Here is a 20,614-nt window from a genome sequence, read left to right as displayed (position 1 = left end):
ATTTCCATGCTGCGGCCAGTCAGTGATCCAACATTGAGCGTTCCAAGTCTAAGTACCATAGAGGGGCCATTTTGAATTTTTCTGCAACATCCTTCCGCTATTGCATACTTCTCAGGAATCCTTAGCCCCCCTTGACCACTTAAGGTCTGCTGGGGACTAGGGGCCGTTGTTTTTGTTTTTGATGGCATAGAATAATTTTGGAAAAGTTTTTACATCCGGACACCCATCCTGACGATTAATTAATGTAATTCATCGATCATGATTATTTTGTAAACATCAATTTTTTTATTGATTGTGTGTTATCTGTGAAAATTTAATTTAATTTTTTCATTTGGTACTTAAATATTGGTTAAATCATAGCATTTACAACTTCCTGTTTTAATTCTGTTATTGTAACAACAGCAACATATTTTTGTATTGTATTTTATTAGAGGCCATCAGTAAACAAATTACTTACCAATTTGTTCTGCTATTGTAGTTATTTTTGATGCTATTATTATTATTATTATTGTTATCATCATTATTTTTACGTTGGTTTATGCTACTGTTTAGATGCTGAGATCTTTCAAATGGTTATTGAAGTTTGTTTTGTAGTTGATGTTAAGTTTTTTTTTCTTATAAATTAAATTAAAAATAGTTAAATATTGCCCGTGCAGTATAATTATTTTTTTTCATTTAAATTTTATTTGCTTCTCAAAAAAATATAAACAATAAATTATTGAAAAGGCGAGATGGCTGTGATCGAGCTCTATAATGAACTCATCTAGCACAGTCACCATAATAGAATTTTTTCAAGGTTTCATAATAAGTTGTAATATATTTTTGAGCTTAAAAAATTAAATCATAGACTCGGAATATCTGTAAGAGATATCCAAGAGACCCATAAATCACAGCCACTTCGCTATACAAATAATGTTAGTATAAAAACAGAACATTATGTAATTGTCTATAGTTCCAATAAAAATAATTCTTGATTAACTCAATATTATCATTTATACATTGTGTTGCATTTGCACCCATTCAAACACACACACATTTACTATACATCCATTCACAGTCGCTCTCATATAAATACACAGTGAAATAAATTTTCACATTTAATATACATTCACAAATTTATAAATCCTAACACTCATACTTAAACATTCAAGCATATTCAAAACCTATACAAACATATGTTTCAGATATGTAGTGTACAGTACATGCAAAGCATTTAATTTCATAAATACAAATAATTGCTTAAAGAGTTGCATGCATATAACACATATTTGTAGTTGTGCGCGTTCGTGCGTGTGTGTGTGTCGATATATTAAACTAAATTTTTCATAAATGTGGGATTGTTGCTTTTTTGAAATACTTAAACTGGGGGAGGGTTTGAAATAATAGTGGTACTGTAAATTTTGGAGGTAGGTATTTAAAAAATGGTGGGTTAGTTAAGTCTTAAGAAGTTAGCAGTGTTGAACAAACAGAGATTATCAAACACAACTAATTCTGTTAAAATCTTGAAATTAAGATTAAATTTCCACTGTTTTTCTTGTCAATATTTTTTTAATTTTCAGTAACAATATTTTGATTTAAATCTTTATATATTACTAAATTACTTGACCCATTCGCACATATTATTTTCAATTTTACAAACTTACTTTTTTGACAGCTTTTTTGTTGTCATGTTTTTAATCTTTGTCTCAAAACCTGAATAATTGTCTGTTATTCAAAATTTGCAACTCACTAAAATGGTTAGTTTTCAACATTTTTGTTTAATTTTAGTCAATTCAAGTTTGGCCAGCCAGTTAGAACCAGTAGAAGATCTTGTTACAGGAGACCATGGCATGTGCCTAGAAACGTCTCTTCATATTGGTATCAAAGGGAGCTAACAGCTGAAAACAAAATCTATTTGAAACAATTGTACAACATTGAATCAACATCTCTTAACCATACTTTGCCTTTAATTAATGCCAATGAACAACTTAAAACATGGAACACCAAGTGAAATTTATTTATTTATTCGTTTAATTTTTTTAATTAGAAAGCCTGGTAACGTATTAAAACAAATTTTTTGGCACTGATTCATGCGACACTCATAGTTAGTCACGTGAAATCTTTCTAACTCATGTGACAATTTGCACTCTAATGTTTGCATTTTTGCTGCCAAAAATATCTCTACTCTAAGATTTTTTTAAAGCTCTTTCCAAATCAAAGCAAATTTTTCTTGGTTATTCTATGTTTTTCATCTAATGATTTTTGTATGGTTCTCATTTTCAATTGTAGAAATTTGTTAATCATGATTGAATTCTTGTTGTCTCTTTGTTAGTGTTTTCAAAGTCACAATTGGACCTCCCTTCTAATGGTCTTTGCACTCCCAGTCAATTAGATTGAGTCAAATTAAATATTAGATTATCTTAAGCTCCCCATTGTTACTGTTACGGGTGCAATGTGAGCAGTTGTTGGAACAAATTTTTATAAAATTAATAAATTTTATTTTTTGAATTTTTATATTGTTAATAAATTTTTCTTCATGGCATTCAAGTTCGATATAAAGTCGAAAATTCAATGCCAAGTGATCATTATTATTACCACAGTTTTTGGCTTACTCTTCAGTGCTTGATATTACTGCTATTACCACAAGTTCTATGTTATCTGTATGTGTTGCTTACTTTTCAAATATTTCCATTTCACAAAATGGTTCTAAATTTTGCTTGTTTATTTTGTTTTCTTCCTTTGTAGTTCGGTTAGAGTCGACCATTGACCTCTTGATCTGTTGCTTGTGCTTCACATCTCTTAGTTCTATTACTTATTTATCTAATCCTCTCTCTTAGAGCCCTGCGCGGTTGGAATTTCCAAAAACCGCAACCGCACAAAACCGCAACATTTGAAACCGCAACCGCACAAAACCGCAACATTTGAAACCGCAACCGCACAAAACCGTAGCGCCGAAAACCGCAACCGCAAAAATGAAAAACAACATCAATGCTTTTATTGACATTATAAATCACAACTGTCTACATCCGTGTTCCGATCTTGTTTTAACATACATTTGGCTTCACATTTGTTACAACAGATAAATGATGTAGCCACGTTTTTAAAATAAATTCTGCTAAAATTTTTCCAAATTTCAATTTTAGAATTTTCTTGAGCTTTTAAAGAAATGTTTTCGCTTTTGGACAGCATCAATTTAATCAAAAAATTTTTATCAATTACATCTACCTGTGAATCAACTTCAACATTTTTTACCTCGGACATTTTTATAAAATAATCGATAATTAACCACGTCGTAAATAAAATAACTACTTCTTTCAAAGTAAACAGGAAAAAGAAAATGGTTGCTTCAACGGCTTCCAAAGATATTAAGATTTTTCAAAGACAATATATATAAAAATTATTACAATGATAATGCAATTTTTAAAATGTTATGGACGAACAAAAATATTCAACAAAATTTTTGCGGTCACCGCGGTTTTGATATAAAAAACCGCGCCGCGGAAAAACCGCACATTTCAAAACCGCAACCGCGTAAAACCGCATGATTTAAGCACCGCAACCGCAAAAAACCGCGGTTGCGGTGCGGTTTTTGCGGTTTAAACCGCAAACCGCGCAGGGCTCTACTCTCTCTTTCCCTCTCTCTCTCTCTCTAATCCTTTCTCACTCTTTCTTTCTCTCATTAAACACCCCATCAAAACTTAAATACTCAACTTTGAATAATTTGAAAACACACTCTCCTCCATAAAATTTGCTTACTGTTTCAATTATTTCTAGTCTCCTAAAAAATTGTAATGCTTAGTAATGGATTTTAATTGCCACGTTCTATACAGTCAGCAAGGTTGTGATAATTCCTTCATGAGATATTACTTTGTTTTTGATCGTTTTGTAATATTTGTTTAAAGAGTAGATGATAGATTTTTTATAATAAAGTTGTTGTGCTGTCATTGTTGACTCTATGTTATCAACTATTTTATTCAACTCAGTTCACTCACTCAATTATGATTAGAACACTTTTTTCATGAAATTATTTTAGTTTCCATATGAGATTAATTAAGTGAAGCGTTATTTCAAATTATTTTTAGTATCATTCGGACTGGTGTTCTTGCTTTGAAGATTGGTGTTGTTCCTCAATGGACTATTGATGGCAAGAAATTTTATTGCACTCTGCTTCAGGTAAGTAATGAATTCATTTCACCAAAATACTACTCTGAAGATAAATTCATTTCACCAAAAGATTTAATCCATAGATATATCTGTGTTTATTCATAATTCTTCAAAATAATCACTAACTTTTCTTGATTTTTTCACCACATCTTTAGGTGATTCTCAGCTCTTTTATGTTTGTTAATTTTTCAACAAAATTTTAAATTATATTTTTAATCATTCAGTAAATTTTTTTTTATTAGGTTCTTGATAATCATGTTATTTCTTACAAAAGTCCCGAAGAAAGTTCTTCCAACATGTTTAAGAATGTTAACATGACACTGGGGACATTAGTAGTTGGAGCTCTAGGAACAGAAAATCGTAAGGTAAAACATGGTACTAGTGATTTTTTTATTATTCTTTAAAAAATCAGAATCTGACAAACGCAGAAATTGTTACAGCATGCAAGGCAATAGAATAAAATAATAACGAAAAATAAATAATGGAGAAGAAAATGTTTGAGCATGAAAAGTATAAAAAATAAAATAAAGTAATGATTTAATAAGATAATTTATTAACAGACTAGTTAATGACTTAGTAATTAAATGAAGTTGAGAGATTGATAAGAAAAAAGAAAACTAGATTGAGTAAAAGATCTTATTGAGTGCTAATATATTTAAGATGTCTTGTGATGAAGGTCTTATCCTGACATGTTGATAGAGCGACGACTTGATAGTTATGCTTGCATTGTTGAAGGCTGTGTGTAGTAGTTTTGATAGGTGATGGTTGAGGATGGATGAGGTGGTTGTTAGTTTTGTTTCACTCATTCAGATTTTTTTTTCTTAAGTTTACAAAAGCGTATTGTGGATTGTTTAAAAATGCCGGTGTTTTACCAAAAAGAAAATTATCCAAATTTGCTGTTTCTCCTGAATCTGCTCTGCAGCCTGGTTAGTGGTCTTTTTAATACTCCCATAACAATATTTTTCAATCTTTTTTTTCATCCTTGATGCTGATGATTATGAAAATTTAATTTATGAAAACATTTATTGTTTGTTTTGTTGGTTTTTTTGTTTTTTTTTAATCTCCGGTTTATTCATGAAAAATAGTACAAAATACACCTGATATGGATACTAAAAAGAGTGCAACTCTTAACTCTGGACAATTTTCAACAAATATAAAATAAAAACCTGAATAAACAAAACACAACAGATCAACCAAAACACTGACAAAAGCAGCAATGCGGTATAAATATAAAATTATTTTAAATAAAATTTTACTGTAAAATGTTTCAATTTAAGTTAAGCAGTTAATAAATAAAAAAGTGAATACAAGTAGGTAATAAAGTAATTAAGCATGTATAAAAACAAAAATAAAATATAGTATCTAAACATGTATACAAAGGTTATATAAAAATATTCAAAAATAAAATATGTAAGAAGTGGAAATAAATTAAACATATATATATATATATATATATATATATATATATATATATATATATATATATATATACAAATAAACAAAACATAACAAAAATTATAGTGGCTGAAAGACTAAAAATCTTTTTAGAGCCACTCCAGGTTGAATCCCAATTTGGCCAATTTGCTTTTAAAAATATTTGTTGATTTTACTGGTCACTGCATCATTATTTATGCTGTTTTAGTGATTTCAACTCTGTTGCTGAAGAAGTTATATTTCATTGGTCCAGCTCTCTCTTAGAAAAGCTTCAGTTTATGACCACATGTAGATTTGTTGTACGACAATTTAAAAAATCTAGTAGCCGGTTAATTTTCTTTATCCATAATAAGTTTGTAGGTTTGGATCAAATCTTTTCTCGTTTTTAGACTACATTTGTCAAGTTTATCTTCGTATTTCAGGTGTCGTAGACTTGTGATCAACTTTTTAGCCCTTTTTTGAATCTTCTTAAAAATTGTTTTGTCTTTTTCGAGATAAGGACACCAAAACTGTACACCGTAATCTAAGTGTGGTCTTACTTAAGATTTGCATAACCTTGTTATTACAATTTGTTCCTTGGTCGAAAACGTTCTTTTAATGGTCCCTTGCATTTGATTGGACTTTTTAGCAACTTCTTGAAACTGTCTTGATGACTTACAATCTTGGGTAATGAAAACACCCAGGTCACGTTTTTCCATATTTGACCTAAGTTCACTGCCTCATAATGCTTGCTTGGGTTTTTTTGCCGAAATGCATGACTGCACACTTCTCAACATTGAAGTGCATCTTTCAGTTTTCCTACCATTTATATAATTTTCCCAAATCTTTTTCCAACAGAGCCACGTCGTTAGCATTATGTACCACGGCGCACAGTTTTGTATCATCTGCACAGATTTATTTCATCGGCCTGTTAGCATGAATTAATAATATTTTTATCAATATATGGTTTCGAAATTTTACAAATAGATCTTCAATAGGATGAAAATTTAATTGCAACTTTTTTCAACTTGTTTTTTATCACACATCAGGTGCTCCAAACCCATAATTTTGTTTTGATTCATATTTGTTGAGATTAATGAATTCATACTCTTTTACTGCGTCACATTTTTTTGTTTTCGCAAATAATTATTCCAAGCTTGAATAAAATGTAGCCATTCTTTATTAAAATCTGAGTTTATTATTACCATCCTCATTAAACTGTAAACCCCTATTTTCTAAGTTATCAGAAATCTGAAACTTAGAGAATTTTTATTTGAGGGATTTGTGTTCTTCATATAATTTAAGTTATTATTATTTAAGTCATTAGCTAAACTGTTAAAAAGTTAGAAAATTTAGTAGATAGATTAATTAATTCAATTTGTAATTCATTAACTTTCTCAGTCAATGAGGACACTGTTTTTGAGCATGGACTTGTGTGTCTACCTTCCAGGACTGAAGTATCAAACGCAGAATTTTTATAAAAAAAAACGTAATTGTATACATCTGACTGTTTTTAAGAATTACGCTGTATACCATTTGTCCACTTAAAGTTTTTGCCAATGATTTTATTGATATTAGTATGCAGATTGACAAATAACAGTTTTGCAAATTTGTCATTATGTATGAAGTTAAAAGGATTATATAAATAAAAACATGATGTTTCAGAATTCAACATAAATGAAATGATCACCGTTTTGCAAATATGGTAGAAAAGTGTACTTCTTCGAAAATAATGGGTATTGATATATTTTGCAATCTTTTGAAAATTGCGCATTTAAAAACTGAGAAACCATTCATTCTCAAGCATGCTAACCATACTTGCGCAATACTATACCAACATGCACACAAAACCAATTCACGCAACATTCTACCAGCATGTACACATGACCGATTCACACAACGTGTGCGCCAAGCAAAACAACATAGGCACATGAGTCATTCATTCAACATGCGCGCCAAGAAAAAAAAACTTCACACATAAATAAACACTTTTGTTGAGAAAATTTTTTTCGGTATTCTGGATTGTTATGCACAGAGCTTTGGAGTAAAAAAATTAAATGTTGAAAATGACATACGACCAATATCATAAAAGACAATTATTAAAAATCATTTACAATGAACTAAAGTGAAACAAATAAACACTCCCATTTCAATTGCCTCTGTTTGCCTCTGTTTGCTTTTCTCTAAAAATTGTTGGTAAAAATTGAATGTTATTTATAGAAAGAAATTTTAATATTTGTGCGCATGTGGTTTTGTTTTGTTGGGGTATGTGTGTATATGTGTGCGTGCGCGTGCGTGTGTGTGTGTGTGTGTTTACATGTGTACGAATGTTATTTGATTGACCAAATTTAAAAATTATTTTATTCTTTTAAATTCGATATTAAAAATACTTAAATTTTTTTAATCTGTTTCATTATTTAACTTTTTTTAATGAAACTTATGGCCATATTCCCATGCCATTTTGGTGAAAAATATATGGTGTATTAGATGAACACAGCATACAGTGTGACCATGTTTTAAAATTTATTTTTATACAACTCTCTAGCTTAATTTACCGGTTATTAATACCTTTATATATAAATCCATTGTGAATTATAACTATTACGTTTCAGGCACTCCTTTGAATGCCTCACATTTTATGGTTGGAAATTTCGTCGATGCTCAGGCCAAAACGTAATTCTTTTTTTTTAGCATTTATTGCCAATTCAATGATTGCATTAGAAATAAAATAATATTGATGATATTTGGTGCAGATTTTTGCGTTGAAATTATATTAAAATTTTGATCACTTTAGCTATTGATTGGATTTGCAAATAAATGTTTAGCAGATGAGCATTTTATATGTTAGCTTGCATTGAATTTGTCTCCCTTGCTATAAAAATTGCTTTTACATTAAGAATCAGCCAGTGTGAGACAATTTTTTTATCTTAAATTTAAACTTCAAAAGTATTTTAGGCAGGTGGGTTTTTTAACGTTTGTAATAACGAACCTGACGTTGTGGATTTTCGTTCTTTTTGCGTTTCTCTCAGAAATAGGAACGTCAGACAAGAGAGTATGAGAGTATAACAGAATCAAGGCATCACACTAGTTGCAATCAAAGAACGTTCTTGAAACCACATTATGGTTCGTATATTGCGAAAACCAAGGAATGATGCAGTGATTGTATTGTCTTTGCATCATCATTAGTTTAACAACAACTAAGTAAATAAGAAACAAAGTGTTAGCAGCTTTATGCTTATCAGATCAGCATAATAAAGATAGATCTATCAAAATTATTAGCTTAATTAAGATTATTTACTGAAATTTAGATTTTTTTTACAGGCGGAAAATTTTGCAAATTCATATTTTAAGCATTCTCGTAGCAGTTATGAAATTATAATATTATCCTATCAAATTATTATTGCATGTCAATTGATTAGAAAACGTGTTATAAGGCATGTTTAAGGGATCTGCATAAGTTTCAAATTTTTTCTTTGTTCATATTTTATTTCATTTATTTCGCTTGTAAAACAAAACATTTTTTTAAACATTAATGATGGTTTGATATGATTTGATTGAAGATTTTGTTTTGTAATCCATAAATTTAAAAATCAAATTCATGGTGAAAGTTTAAACAAAAAATAGATTTGAGTTCAACGTCTCAAAGATCATTGATAGGGCTCTGATGCTAATAGGGGTGCTGCATAAAAATCAATAGGGACTTTAAGGATACCATTTACATTTTTCTAAGTTGCTGCTTCTTTTGCTTTGCAGTATAGGCCATGGATTTCAAGGAGTTGTGAAAAGGTGGGGGTTTAAGGGTGGACCAGCCAGTCACGGAACCACGAAATGGCACAGGAGACCTGGTAACATTGGAGGAGGACGAGTCAGTTCATTTTGCTTTGGCCTATATTAATAATATTTTTATATAAAATTTTTGTCACGATAGGGGAAAGGTAAAGTTTTTAAGGGCAAAAAGATGCCTGGTCATATGGGAATGGAATGGAGGACTACAAGAGGATTGAAGGTATGTTTCAAATATATTTTTATTATATTTTTTGTTTAGCTGTAGGCTTTTTAAATGCAGACCACGTGTCACAAGGTCACTTATTAAAATGATACAAAATATAAACGCAATAAATAGTGGAGTTAAATCAAGTTAAATTAGGTTAAATTAAGGTTATCAACTTCGGTGAAAAAGCAGTCAACAACAAAAAGCAGCTAGACAATCTCTTCAAAAAAATTTGTACTTCCTTCAATCAATATTCAACCAAAAAAACAGAATTTCACTCCGTAAAACCAAATGCGTTACTTAACTAATTACCCATTTCTTTCTCCTGATCAAGTTAACAAAGCCGTAAAACAATCTTTATCATCAAAATTCAAAAGCTACTGAACCAGACAATCTAACTATCTTTCATCTCAAATACATGGAACTACTCTGTGTCACGTATCTAACAAACGTCTTCAGTGAATCTTTGAAAAACGGCAAAATAACCTATATTTACAAAACCACAAAAATTATACCATTGCTCAAACCGGAAAAACCTAACAATGACGCCAAATCATGTCGTCCATTTTCACTACTATGTCCAGCCATTAAAGTTTTAGAAAAATGCATGCTTCCTACCATAACAGATATCTACCCATGGCTGATCATCAACATGATTTTCGATCTGGACATTCAGCAACTACTTCTTACCCTACTTACCACGGGCGCGATCAACGGTTTTAACGAAAAAAAATATCAACCCATTGAACAATCATACGGCACTAGATCTCACAAAAGCATTTAACGCCGTCAATCATGATATATTGTTCAACAAGCTTATTTGTCTTTACTCTCCCACAATCAATTATCCGTTAGATTTCAAACTACTTACATAGACTCTTCGCTTAAATAGAATTTCGAAGCCAATCATCAAAACAACGTATAATCCACGTTAGTCTGCTTAAAAGTTTCATTTTCAACCCTATTCGACTTTATTTTTATGAGCACCTTCACCTACTACTGACATCAAAACATTTTATGCGGATTACTTTACAATCTACTCTGCTAGATCTGATACTGATCTTTTCACTCAACAGCTGCCTTCCAACACTCAACAATTTTCACTCTCACACTGTCCAAAATCGCCACCATTCTCTTATCAAAATCTAGTCAGTTACTAGAACACAACCTCAAGATTTTTGGCCTTACATTTGATATCATGTCCACTTTCACCATTTAGAACAAAAAAAATCAGCAGTTAAAACCATTAAGCGTAATAACATTCTAAAAGCACTTTCTCGTACATTATTTAGTCAAGAAAAAGATACATTACCTTTCATATACAAAATTGTCGAATTACCAGTGTTTGAACATGCGTGATCGGTTTGTGTTCCAGTCGTTTCAAAACCATCACTGGTCACATTACTTCCGCCATACAACAAATCTACTCAGAATCCCCAATGCTCAACGTTCAACAACACACAGACCTCCTTTATGCTCAATATTTACTAAAATTATTCAACATCAGCCATGCTCGTCATAAAACCACAACTCAAATTCATAGTCCGTGTAAAATAAAATTAAAGAAACACTTCATTCAAAATATTGCAATACAACTGTGATACCTTCAGACATCCTCCATAATTTTTTTTATAAATATATTTAATAGCGGTAAAAAGGCTTCCTCCCACTTCCACAATAAATCAGTCAGAATAAACATTAGTAATATGCTTTAGACAAACACTCGCGCAACTTCGGTCGGCCATAACATCATTCTCAATAGCTACAAATCAAAGTTAAATCAACACAACGTCAACAACATTTGTCTTTTTGCCATCTCCACTCGGTTGATCTGCCAGACTTTTTCAATTGCATCAACACCATACTCATCTCATCATAGTAGAACTCAGGGAAAATCATTGAAATTTGCAAGTTGGCTACAGCTACGGTTGAATCAAAACGCTGGGGCCGGACAAAGAGAAACAACAACATGGTTAATTGACTGGCGCTTCAACTTCAAAAACAGCGTAAATAAAGTGTTAAAAATTTTTGATCTTCTCAACAAAATAAAATATAAATAAGCTCTCGAATTGTAAAAAAAACGTTTTGTGTTTTTGTGCCGTGGCATAAGCTGCAAATTTAATAGAAACAGTGTGGAAACGCACTTTCTTCTGAACAAGAAAAATTTACTTAGAGTATCATCACCTATAAACTCCCGGCTATCTGCGGGGCAATCTATTCGAATCCTGTTCTACTAATTCTTTTTTGGCATTCATCCTAAAAGATATTTTGGTGATTATTCTTTTTTTCCTACTTCAGATGGTCAATGAAAGCATCTGTCCATCAACACTGCTGAAATCACTCCTACGCTAAAATATAGTCAGATTTGTCACCAGATTTGGTTAGTAGTAACAGATTGTTATCACACCTGAGTTTTATTTCAAATGTAAAGAAAATAATAGCCATGCAACATCCTAAGCATTTTATAAAAAATTCCCTAATACCGAAGTTGCAACCAGGATTTTAGAAAGATCAATTAGAGACGAATTTGCTGAAGTATATCATCATACATCATTTTTAAGCTGTCCGTATGTTAGTTTTTGCGTTGATGGGCCAAACGTCCAGAAATCTATACTGAACATCAGAGATAAGTCCTTAGCATCCACACAAATACGAAAAGATGTGGATGGCTGAAAGTTATCCGGTAGCACGAGGCAACATTTATGTTTAATTTCTGTAGGTGTTTGATAATGTCACCAGTCTCACATTTTGGTTAAATTTTTTGTTTTATATGGTTCTACTGGCTTTGATAAATGAATTCTTTGATTGGCTAGAACTAATTGTAACATTTTTACAGCGTGAGAAGCTGATTGATAGAATATATAATTATTACTATTTTTATTAATTATTATTTCGTCTTTTAATTATACGTTATTTATAATTCTCAGATTTATCACAACAGAAAAACTGCTTTTAGTGTGAACACTCGTGCATCCATGTATTTTTTGCATTTGAATCCAGTCACTGCAACAGCACAACCATGTACTTTAACCTTGACACCATCTTGCTTAATGTGGCCTATAAGACAACTGTTCTAGCAAACTGGCGTAAAATTATTATTATATTTATTCAAATTAACTAATATTTGTAGATTTGGAGAATAAATACAAAGTATAACGTAATCTACGTGCATGGACAAGCTATTCCTGGGCCGACAAATTGTTACGTCAGATTGTTTGACACAGTAGTTTCCAAGAAAAGATCATTGATGCTTCAAAACCCACCGCCTGTACCAACATGTCACATTTCCAAAGCTGTAGATGATGATATTTATGATGAAAATCTTTTCAATTTTTCAAAACAAATGGACAGTTTGAATATAAATGCAAAAATATAAACAGTTCAAACAACGTTTGTTATTAACTTTTTACACTTTTACATTTTTTGTTCTAAATTGATTTTAAAGGTTAAAGCCACCCACGCCGCATTTCAATAGCCGTAGAACTTTACTGAAAGCATGAGCTGCAATGACATCAATCAATCAGCGCACGGTTGTCCTAGCAGTTTAAATTCAAATGATTGGCGATTAGCTCACGGATAGAAAATGATGTCACGAGCACTTTCGGGTCAAATGGCGCAGGCGTGACATCGTCAGGCATCGCTGCTCTTTTGCTTCCAGTAAAATTAAAAAAAAAATAATGCGATAAGAAAATACCAGTGCAAAATATCGCGCCATTGAATTCAGACGTTACAGTGGAATAATGGAAGAGAAGAAATGACGCTGCTATGTGCATTTTAGTAAGACTCATCTTGGGGTCTTTCAGGATAAATAAGCAATTTTGTAATGCACCCTCTGATGGTTTACAACAGCTTCAAACACAGTAAAGCACACTAATAAAATTTATATATATATTGAAGCGAATTGAGGGAAGCTATATTGAATCTCAAATTGACGTTAGAAGGTATATTTGTCATTATTGGTATTGTTTATTGAAGTCTAGAGTACATCTACATCATCTGAGTATGTTGTAACAGCTGATGGAAATATGATTTTATAAAAAGGCTGTTTATTCGCGCTTTCGAAAGGTTTGACGGACAAATATTTCAGAAAGGAGCTGCTTGACTGCATTATGTTGTGATTATTTTTTCTCCGTGTTGGATGGGTAACAGCTTTAGGCTACTAGATATGGAACAACACTTTGATCATTGATTGATTCAAATCTAGAAGGACTTAGTTTAAGGTACCTACATAGAATTACTCCATGTCACAATAGAGGAAAGACAAAGTTGGGTTATGAAGACTAATATCGAGATTAAATAGAGGAAAAGTAGATATAAATATAAGAGTCATCGGCATGTTGCGTGTTAACGCGAAAATTAAAAATGAGTGCTAAAACAACATATAAAATTTTGTGCCGAGATTTAACGATGGTGGTATAATGTGCAATTAATTCGTTCAAAAAGACTTCAGTGTGTCTGATGTTATTGATATCAAATGCTATCATAATATCTTACGCCATTCGTGAAATTGATAACAGATAGTTCGGTGGCTGGTTGGGATATCACGGTGGCTGATTGGATTGTTAATATATATATTTGTATTATTATAATGTTAACAATTAGCCAACAAAATATCTACAATAAGCCAACATAATATTTACAAACTTCAATTAGCTAACAAAAAATATCTACAATTAGCCACCACAATATTCGCTAACTTGTCATGTCTGTTTTGATACAATAAACTAGTCAACCAATAGGACAGACCCGGATTTTACCACACATAATTTTATTTCACTTTTAATATAAATTGTAAATAAAAACAGTGGCCGATCGTGCGTGACTGTATTATATAAAAGCTTATTCAGTATTTAACATGTTTTGTTTTTAGTTTCGCAATTCTACAGCAAAAAAACAAGAATGTCGCACATTTTTAAAAATATTTATGTCGGAGATATTGACGATGCGTTCAGGTGTTCGCTGCAAAATAATCGTTTCACTCACATCCTAACTTTGGATTGGTTAGTTTGTTTTTTTTTAGTAGTAGTAGTAGTAATCGTTAATAAAATAAAATTTAATTTAAATTAATTAAATTTAAAGCCAACAGTTGGGCGCACTGCATTATATCGTAGCTTAACATTATTAAACATTATTACTTTATTTATTAGGCTACTATTGCACTGTCACTTAGAATTACATTACAGATTAATAAATTAAGTTTATGAAGTAAGATTGGCAAAATCCTAGGACAGTGCCTACAATGTAATTGAAAACACATTATAAATGCGGGAGATATGTATGAAAAAGAGTGCACATAAACAACGACCAATGAGATAACTAAAAAAGGGAATGCAACACAGCTGTAAGTGAACGACCAATGAGATAACTAGAAAAGGAAACGCAACACAGCTGTAACTTAATGAATGAACGAAAATACGGAGCTATCGAAAGTGTTAATGTCACGAATATAAAATATCAATTAATCGATTGTAGGCGGCAATATAAACTAGTATTTATATAAATTAAATTTTTGGACAAAAAGATTGTATACAATACATTTTATTCTCTTTTACCATCTCAAAATTTGTATTTTTTTACATTAAATGATATCCCATTTTTACTATTTTAATAAAAATTATTTATTTCATTTTATTATTTTAATATAAATAATTTAAAATAATAAAATTTGACAGTTACGTATTTTTTAAAATTTCTTACTTTATGTTTCGACATTGTGCTCACAATCTCATTGGTCGTTGTTTATGTGCACTCTTTTTTTATACATATCTCCCACATTTATAATGTGTTTTCAATTGCATGGTAGGCACTGTCCTAGGATTTTGCCGTAAGATTGATTAATTAGTCATTTATATTTAAATTTAAGTTAAAATGTTAAATTATGAATTAATGTCGCTCATCATGTATAAATAAATAAATAATGTTCACGATAAATAATTTCTTTTTCTCAAGCATGTAATAATAATTGTAATGCTTCTGACATGTTTATTTTTTATTTAATAACATGTAGCACACGCACCCAACTTGTAGCTACTTTTAAGCATGGTGAGCATGCAATGTGCCTGATTTATTGATCTAACTTAAAATTGGAATAAATTTTTTTTCATTTTTATTTATTAAATATTATTTTTTTAAATAAATTTATATATTTTTTTTTATTTTATGCAAAACTCAGAATAACGTTCAAGTGAATATCAGTTTTCAATTATATTTCATACTTGACGTACTTTTTATCAGATTAGAATCAAACATACCAAGGCTGAAACTTTTTCATTCTTGATCATCATGCTTTGATAAATCCAGACGTACTCAAATACCATTTTTTACTTTTCATAGGTAAGTCAATAATCTGAATATTCAACAATGAAATTTTGTTTTTAAAAAAGAACACTATGCACCACATGGTACATGTTTTTCATAGGTGATTATCACTTTGTGTGAAATAATTCAAAACATTTGTCATGTAGAGTAACACAACATTTATTACATTTCTTCTGTCCTTTCTTCCCACATTGTGCACATCGTTTTTGACCACTGTCCATACTTTCTGTGAAGTGTTTTGCCCATCATATCACACAGAATCAGGAACAGATTGACATGGCAAAACAAGGTTTTTAAATGTGAGGGGAAATGGAATTTGTTTCACGATATCTCATGATATATGTCATGGCTACTTTATGCCAAAAAAGCTAATAAGCACTGTAGGGGCTTATTAGCTTCTGAAGACCTGTAGAGTTGCCATGCATTCTGCAGACTGTCTCAATTGTATAAAAGGGCCCACCGCCATTTTTTATCCAATTTTTGGCAATATTTTGATACATTCTGTTGGTTCTACACATGAAATGATTGTAGTGCAAAATCACATTAGATATTGTGATCTGAACCTGCTTCTTCTCAGTTGAAGACCAATGTTTATTTTGAATTATTGGATTAATGCCGAAGCAGTTGGAAATCATTGCATTGCGTCAAATTTCATTGCCATTCCATCAAACTCCAAGTATTCCAGATTTCCTGTCCATCCAATGATTGTATGCTTCTTGTCTGTCTTTTTCAACTTGTCAATATCCTTTAATGGATAATTTTCCATTCTAGTTGTTCTCATAGTCTCTGTTACCAATACATTTGACAGTTTCAAGTGATCAAGTAAATGTGGTGAGTTGAAAAAATTGTTAACAAAAACTTTACCATCAGATAATGTTTTAGGACAACTGAACCACCAAGCCCCAAATCATTATTGCAAGAACAAGACAATCCCTGATAAGGTTCAAACTGGACCAAATACTCCAATCGGCTATTGCAGCACCACACTTTAAAACCAAAGCGTATTGGCTTACCACAAATCTGTTTTGAGTTAAGATATCCATAGTATAGCACCATTGATTTGTCAATATAAATGTTTTGTTCCAAAGGCTATGTTTAACAAACGAAGCATTCAACATCACAAACAATGGTCTAAGTTTAGCAGGTTTGTCTTCTGCATCTAAGTTATTGTTACCACATACATGAATATATCGTAATATTATTTCAAAACGGTTTCGAGACATAGCGCTGCTGATTGCTACAGAGTATCTTCAATCAAAAAAGAAAAATATTTATCTATTTTTATTTAATGACAAGCTGACCAGAGGGCCATAACAGACCACTTATCTAGTCAGGAAAAAAAACAGCTTCCAAAAGAACGTCGCGTTAAAGAAAACGCACGTCAATGAATTAAATTAACAAACAGAAATTATTGCATAATAATACAAATAATGAATGAGGCTACATAACAATATTGAAGATAAATACGTAATAACTGTAAGATTACAATAGAATTTGATATGATTATTTATGTAAAAGAGTAAATTTTAAACATGTAAAAAATAACATTGTGGGTGTAATAAAAAAAATTTAGTTTGATGGCTATAATTAATAGGTAAATGACGAAATTGGACAAGCACATAATACGAAAAGATAAGAAACATCTGATGATTAGGCGAAGAAGTTTTGTGAGCGATGTCACTGATATGAAGATTGAAGTTGAATTCGTTGTCAACTATCACTCCTAGATCTTCGAATTCGTTTGTACAAGTTAGAAGCTGTTGGTCAATTGCATATTGATGCCGAATTAAGACAGATCTTGGTGATTGAAGAAACGAGCAATGAGAACATTTGTTTGGAGAAAATGGTAGTTACCATTTGATACTCCAAGCAACTATGTTGTTAATGACTTGTTGAAGTTGAGCTGAGTTGGAAGAACGGCAATATAGTTTTATATCATCAGCGAAAAGCAAAATTGAAACCGTTTTTGAAGAGATGCATCCAACAATGTCGTTTATGATTGCTACGGAGTACCTTCAATCAAAATAAAAAAATATGTAATGTCTAACAATGGAAAAATGAAAACAGTGTACAAATACTATTTAGCTGTCATTGCACTTTGAAGCTGGCCAAAGTGAGGGGAAGAGTTATGTTTTGGCGTGAAAAAACTAATCATAAAATGTTGATAATCAATATTCCAATATTCCGCATCAATATTCAATTGTAACAACTTCTAACATAATCAAAAGTAAAATTTAATTGTTTAATATTTGTTGTAAATAGGATTAAATATGATTATAAATTCATTTATTACAGAACATAAACCACGTGACTTTCAGTGCATGGCGTCCTTTTAACCCCAGAAATACCAGCTTTTTTATACCACTAACTACTATTGGTCCATTGGACCCCATTCATTTTTGCATTGAAAATCTCATCCAGAAACATTCATATTTGTATATTTTAACAAATGCAAATAGAAAAAAGAGAAATTCAACTGTTATTTAAGGTCAAACTGGCAAAAAGTTTCACCAGTGACATTTTTTTCGATTCTTGCAAATCATGCACCAAGTCGAAGCAGCTCTGAAAGCTTGTTTTTTTCTAATTTCACTTTATTTATTTTATAAATATATATTTGTTGTTTTTCAGCAATAATTGGAGTTATTATCATATATAACCCAAGATTTAATGCCATCTTTTTCTGGTATAAAGGGTTATTATTGCCAAAATGGATACCTGCTGCTGATTGCTACCAGCTGTTCAACTACAGTCATACATAATCCTAAATTATATGCCTCTTTTTTCAAACTGAAATTCCGCAATTAAAATATTTCTCTTATGGGTTGCAATTGTCTGGGCTTCTATGTTTTCTGCACGAGTAAGCATCATCAAATTTCATTACTCTCAAAATTAAAAAAAATATTTTTGGATACTATATTGTTGTTACATTCCACAAATCAATAATTGATTCATTTTATAATTGTAAACACTAATCAACATCAATGTTCCTAATGTATTTTAAACTCTGTAAACGCGGCATTCATACACTTCCAAGTTTCTTTGTAGGCTAACTCCGTTTTAGGACTACTCATATGCAAACTTCATTCAATAACTTATGCATGTTTGTTTTTATTTGTCAACAAAAGTTACAACCTTCTATCATCTTCATCTCCACTTTTCCATTCAATTACTTCATCTACTTCATTGTCATCAAAAAAATGATGAAGCCTATCCATTTCCATAATCTTCTTCATCTTTTTCATCCCTCAACATTTTACATTTTTGTGATAATGAAAACCTCGAAATATTGTTATAAAACTTGATAAAATATTGCATCAGAATAACAAAAAAAATTACACAGAAAACAATTTTAAATTTGAAATATTTTTAAAAAGTTTATAAATTAAGAAAAACTTACCTTTTTTGCTGAGACATCTAAAAAACCAAATTTTACAATTGAGTGAAAATAAGCAAAAAACTACCAAACAAAATGGTTGTTAATGCGCGCAAATTTTGACAATTTTTTCATTAATATACTTAAGGGATGTTCCGGTCTAATTTTTAAGCAAATATATTGGGGTTGTCTGAGTAATTCTATTTAATATAAGGTGTCAGTGAAAAAGTGCGCTATGCGTTAAAGGGTTAATGTTAGGAGTATTACCTGGCGAATTTGACGTTAAAATGTTTTAGGCATGGAAATGACACTAACAATATGTTTGCTTACGTGTGGCATCCTGTACAAACGGCGTATCATGTATATATTGTTATCATGTTCACTTCCCCACAACGTTGACACTCATCCCAAGTTCCATGGTCTGTCCTTATTTGTAGTTGAAAAGTTAGCATGCTTGGCCTCCAATGTTTTAGATAGGTCATCAGAGTTTATTCCACCACTAAAAAGTTATTTCAGCGAAGTTTGCCTGTATATTCAAAAACAAAAAAATATGAAATTTAAATTATTTTTTAATAAATAAGTTATTATTAGAAATAATTTTTATTTATTGCTATTTTGTATGTTTGTCAAACAGCAAACCTCTGCCGAAAGAAGTTCAGATGGTTAAACGTTATCTGCATGTTTATTGCTTGGACAGTGAACATTTCAACATATTGAGGCATTTAAATGAATGCTTAGAATTTATGGATGAAGGAATAAGTGCTGGTGATTTGGTTCTCGTGCACTGGTTGGTTGGTTGTTCACTTTCACTTGTTTCCACACTTTCCTTGTCAGTTTTTATTACGTCAGATTATAATAGTACGTGCGTTATGATTTCGGTGCCTACTTGTAACTTTATTATTTTCTAATAACCTCTATTTCTTTTTACGGGATGGCGTTGCTTATTCACACGCATCAACAACAACAACAACAACACACGTTTAGACGACATTTTCCCCAAGATCGGGGGTTGCCGTTTGGCTACCTATGATGAAACCGAAATACCCCTCGACGCCATCCACATCTGTCACTCGCCTCAGTATCACGCAACCCCGCTTTCACCCTGTCCTCCACCTGCTCTCTCCATCCCAATTGCGGACGACCCCTTCCTACCACTCCTTCAACCTCGAACTCCAACGCTCGCCTAATCCCGAACCTTTCATCCCTTCTCAACACATGTCTATACCACCGCAATCTCGATCTCCTTATCAATGTCACAATGTCCTCATTCAGTCCCAACATCGACATCAGCTCTGTACTACTCCTCCTATCCTTCACTTTAACCCCACACATCATCCTCACCATAGCTCTTTCAGCCCTCTGCAGACACTTCCCCC

At 31.5% G+C, this 20,614-nt stretch overlaps 2 protein-coding genes across 2 annotated transcripts in view; both read left to right on the top strand.

Moving 5' to 3' along the window:
- Window positions 1-4,068: 4,068 nt before the first annotated feature.
- On the top strand, window positions 4,069-12,881 carry HELRODRAFT_121430 (hypothetical protein; the record flags this gene model as incomplete). Its single annotated transcript, XM_009010500.1, has 7 exons — window positions 4,069-4,152; window positions 4,386-4,508; window positions 4,970-5,069; window positions 8,169-8,229; window positions 9,310-9,421; window positions 9,485-9,562; window positions 12,678-12,881. Coding segments are annotated over 7 exons (762 nt in total), but the record flags the coding sequence as incomplete, so codon positions are not given.
- A 6,655-nt stretch (window positions 12,882-19,536) lies between these two features.
- HELRODRAFT_158430 (hypothetical protein) overlaps window positions 19,537-20,614 on the top strand; it is a gene marked incomplete at both ends in the record, with an annotated part of 5,743 nt that continues 4,665 nt past the window's right edge. The window contains 2 exons of the mRNA XM_009010499.1: window positions 19,537-19,682; window positions 19,873-20,025. Coding sequence (XP_009008747.1) covers window positions 19,537-19,682; window positions 19,873-20,025 — 299 coding nt within the window. The remainder of the gene's footprint in view (window positions 19,683-19,872; window positions 20,026-20,614) is intronic.

This window comes from Helobdella robusta (genome assembly GCF_000326865.2).
Source record: "Helobdella robusta unplaced genomic scaffold HELROscaffold_1, whole genome shotgun sequence".
In the NCBI taxonomy this organism is placed as follows: domain Eukaryota; kingdom Metazoa; phylum Annelida; class Clitellata; order Rhynchobdellida; family Glossiphoniidae; genus Helobdella; species Helobdella robusta.
This window is presented reverse-complemented; position numbering and strand designations above follow the sequence as displayed.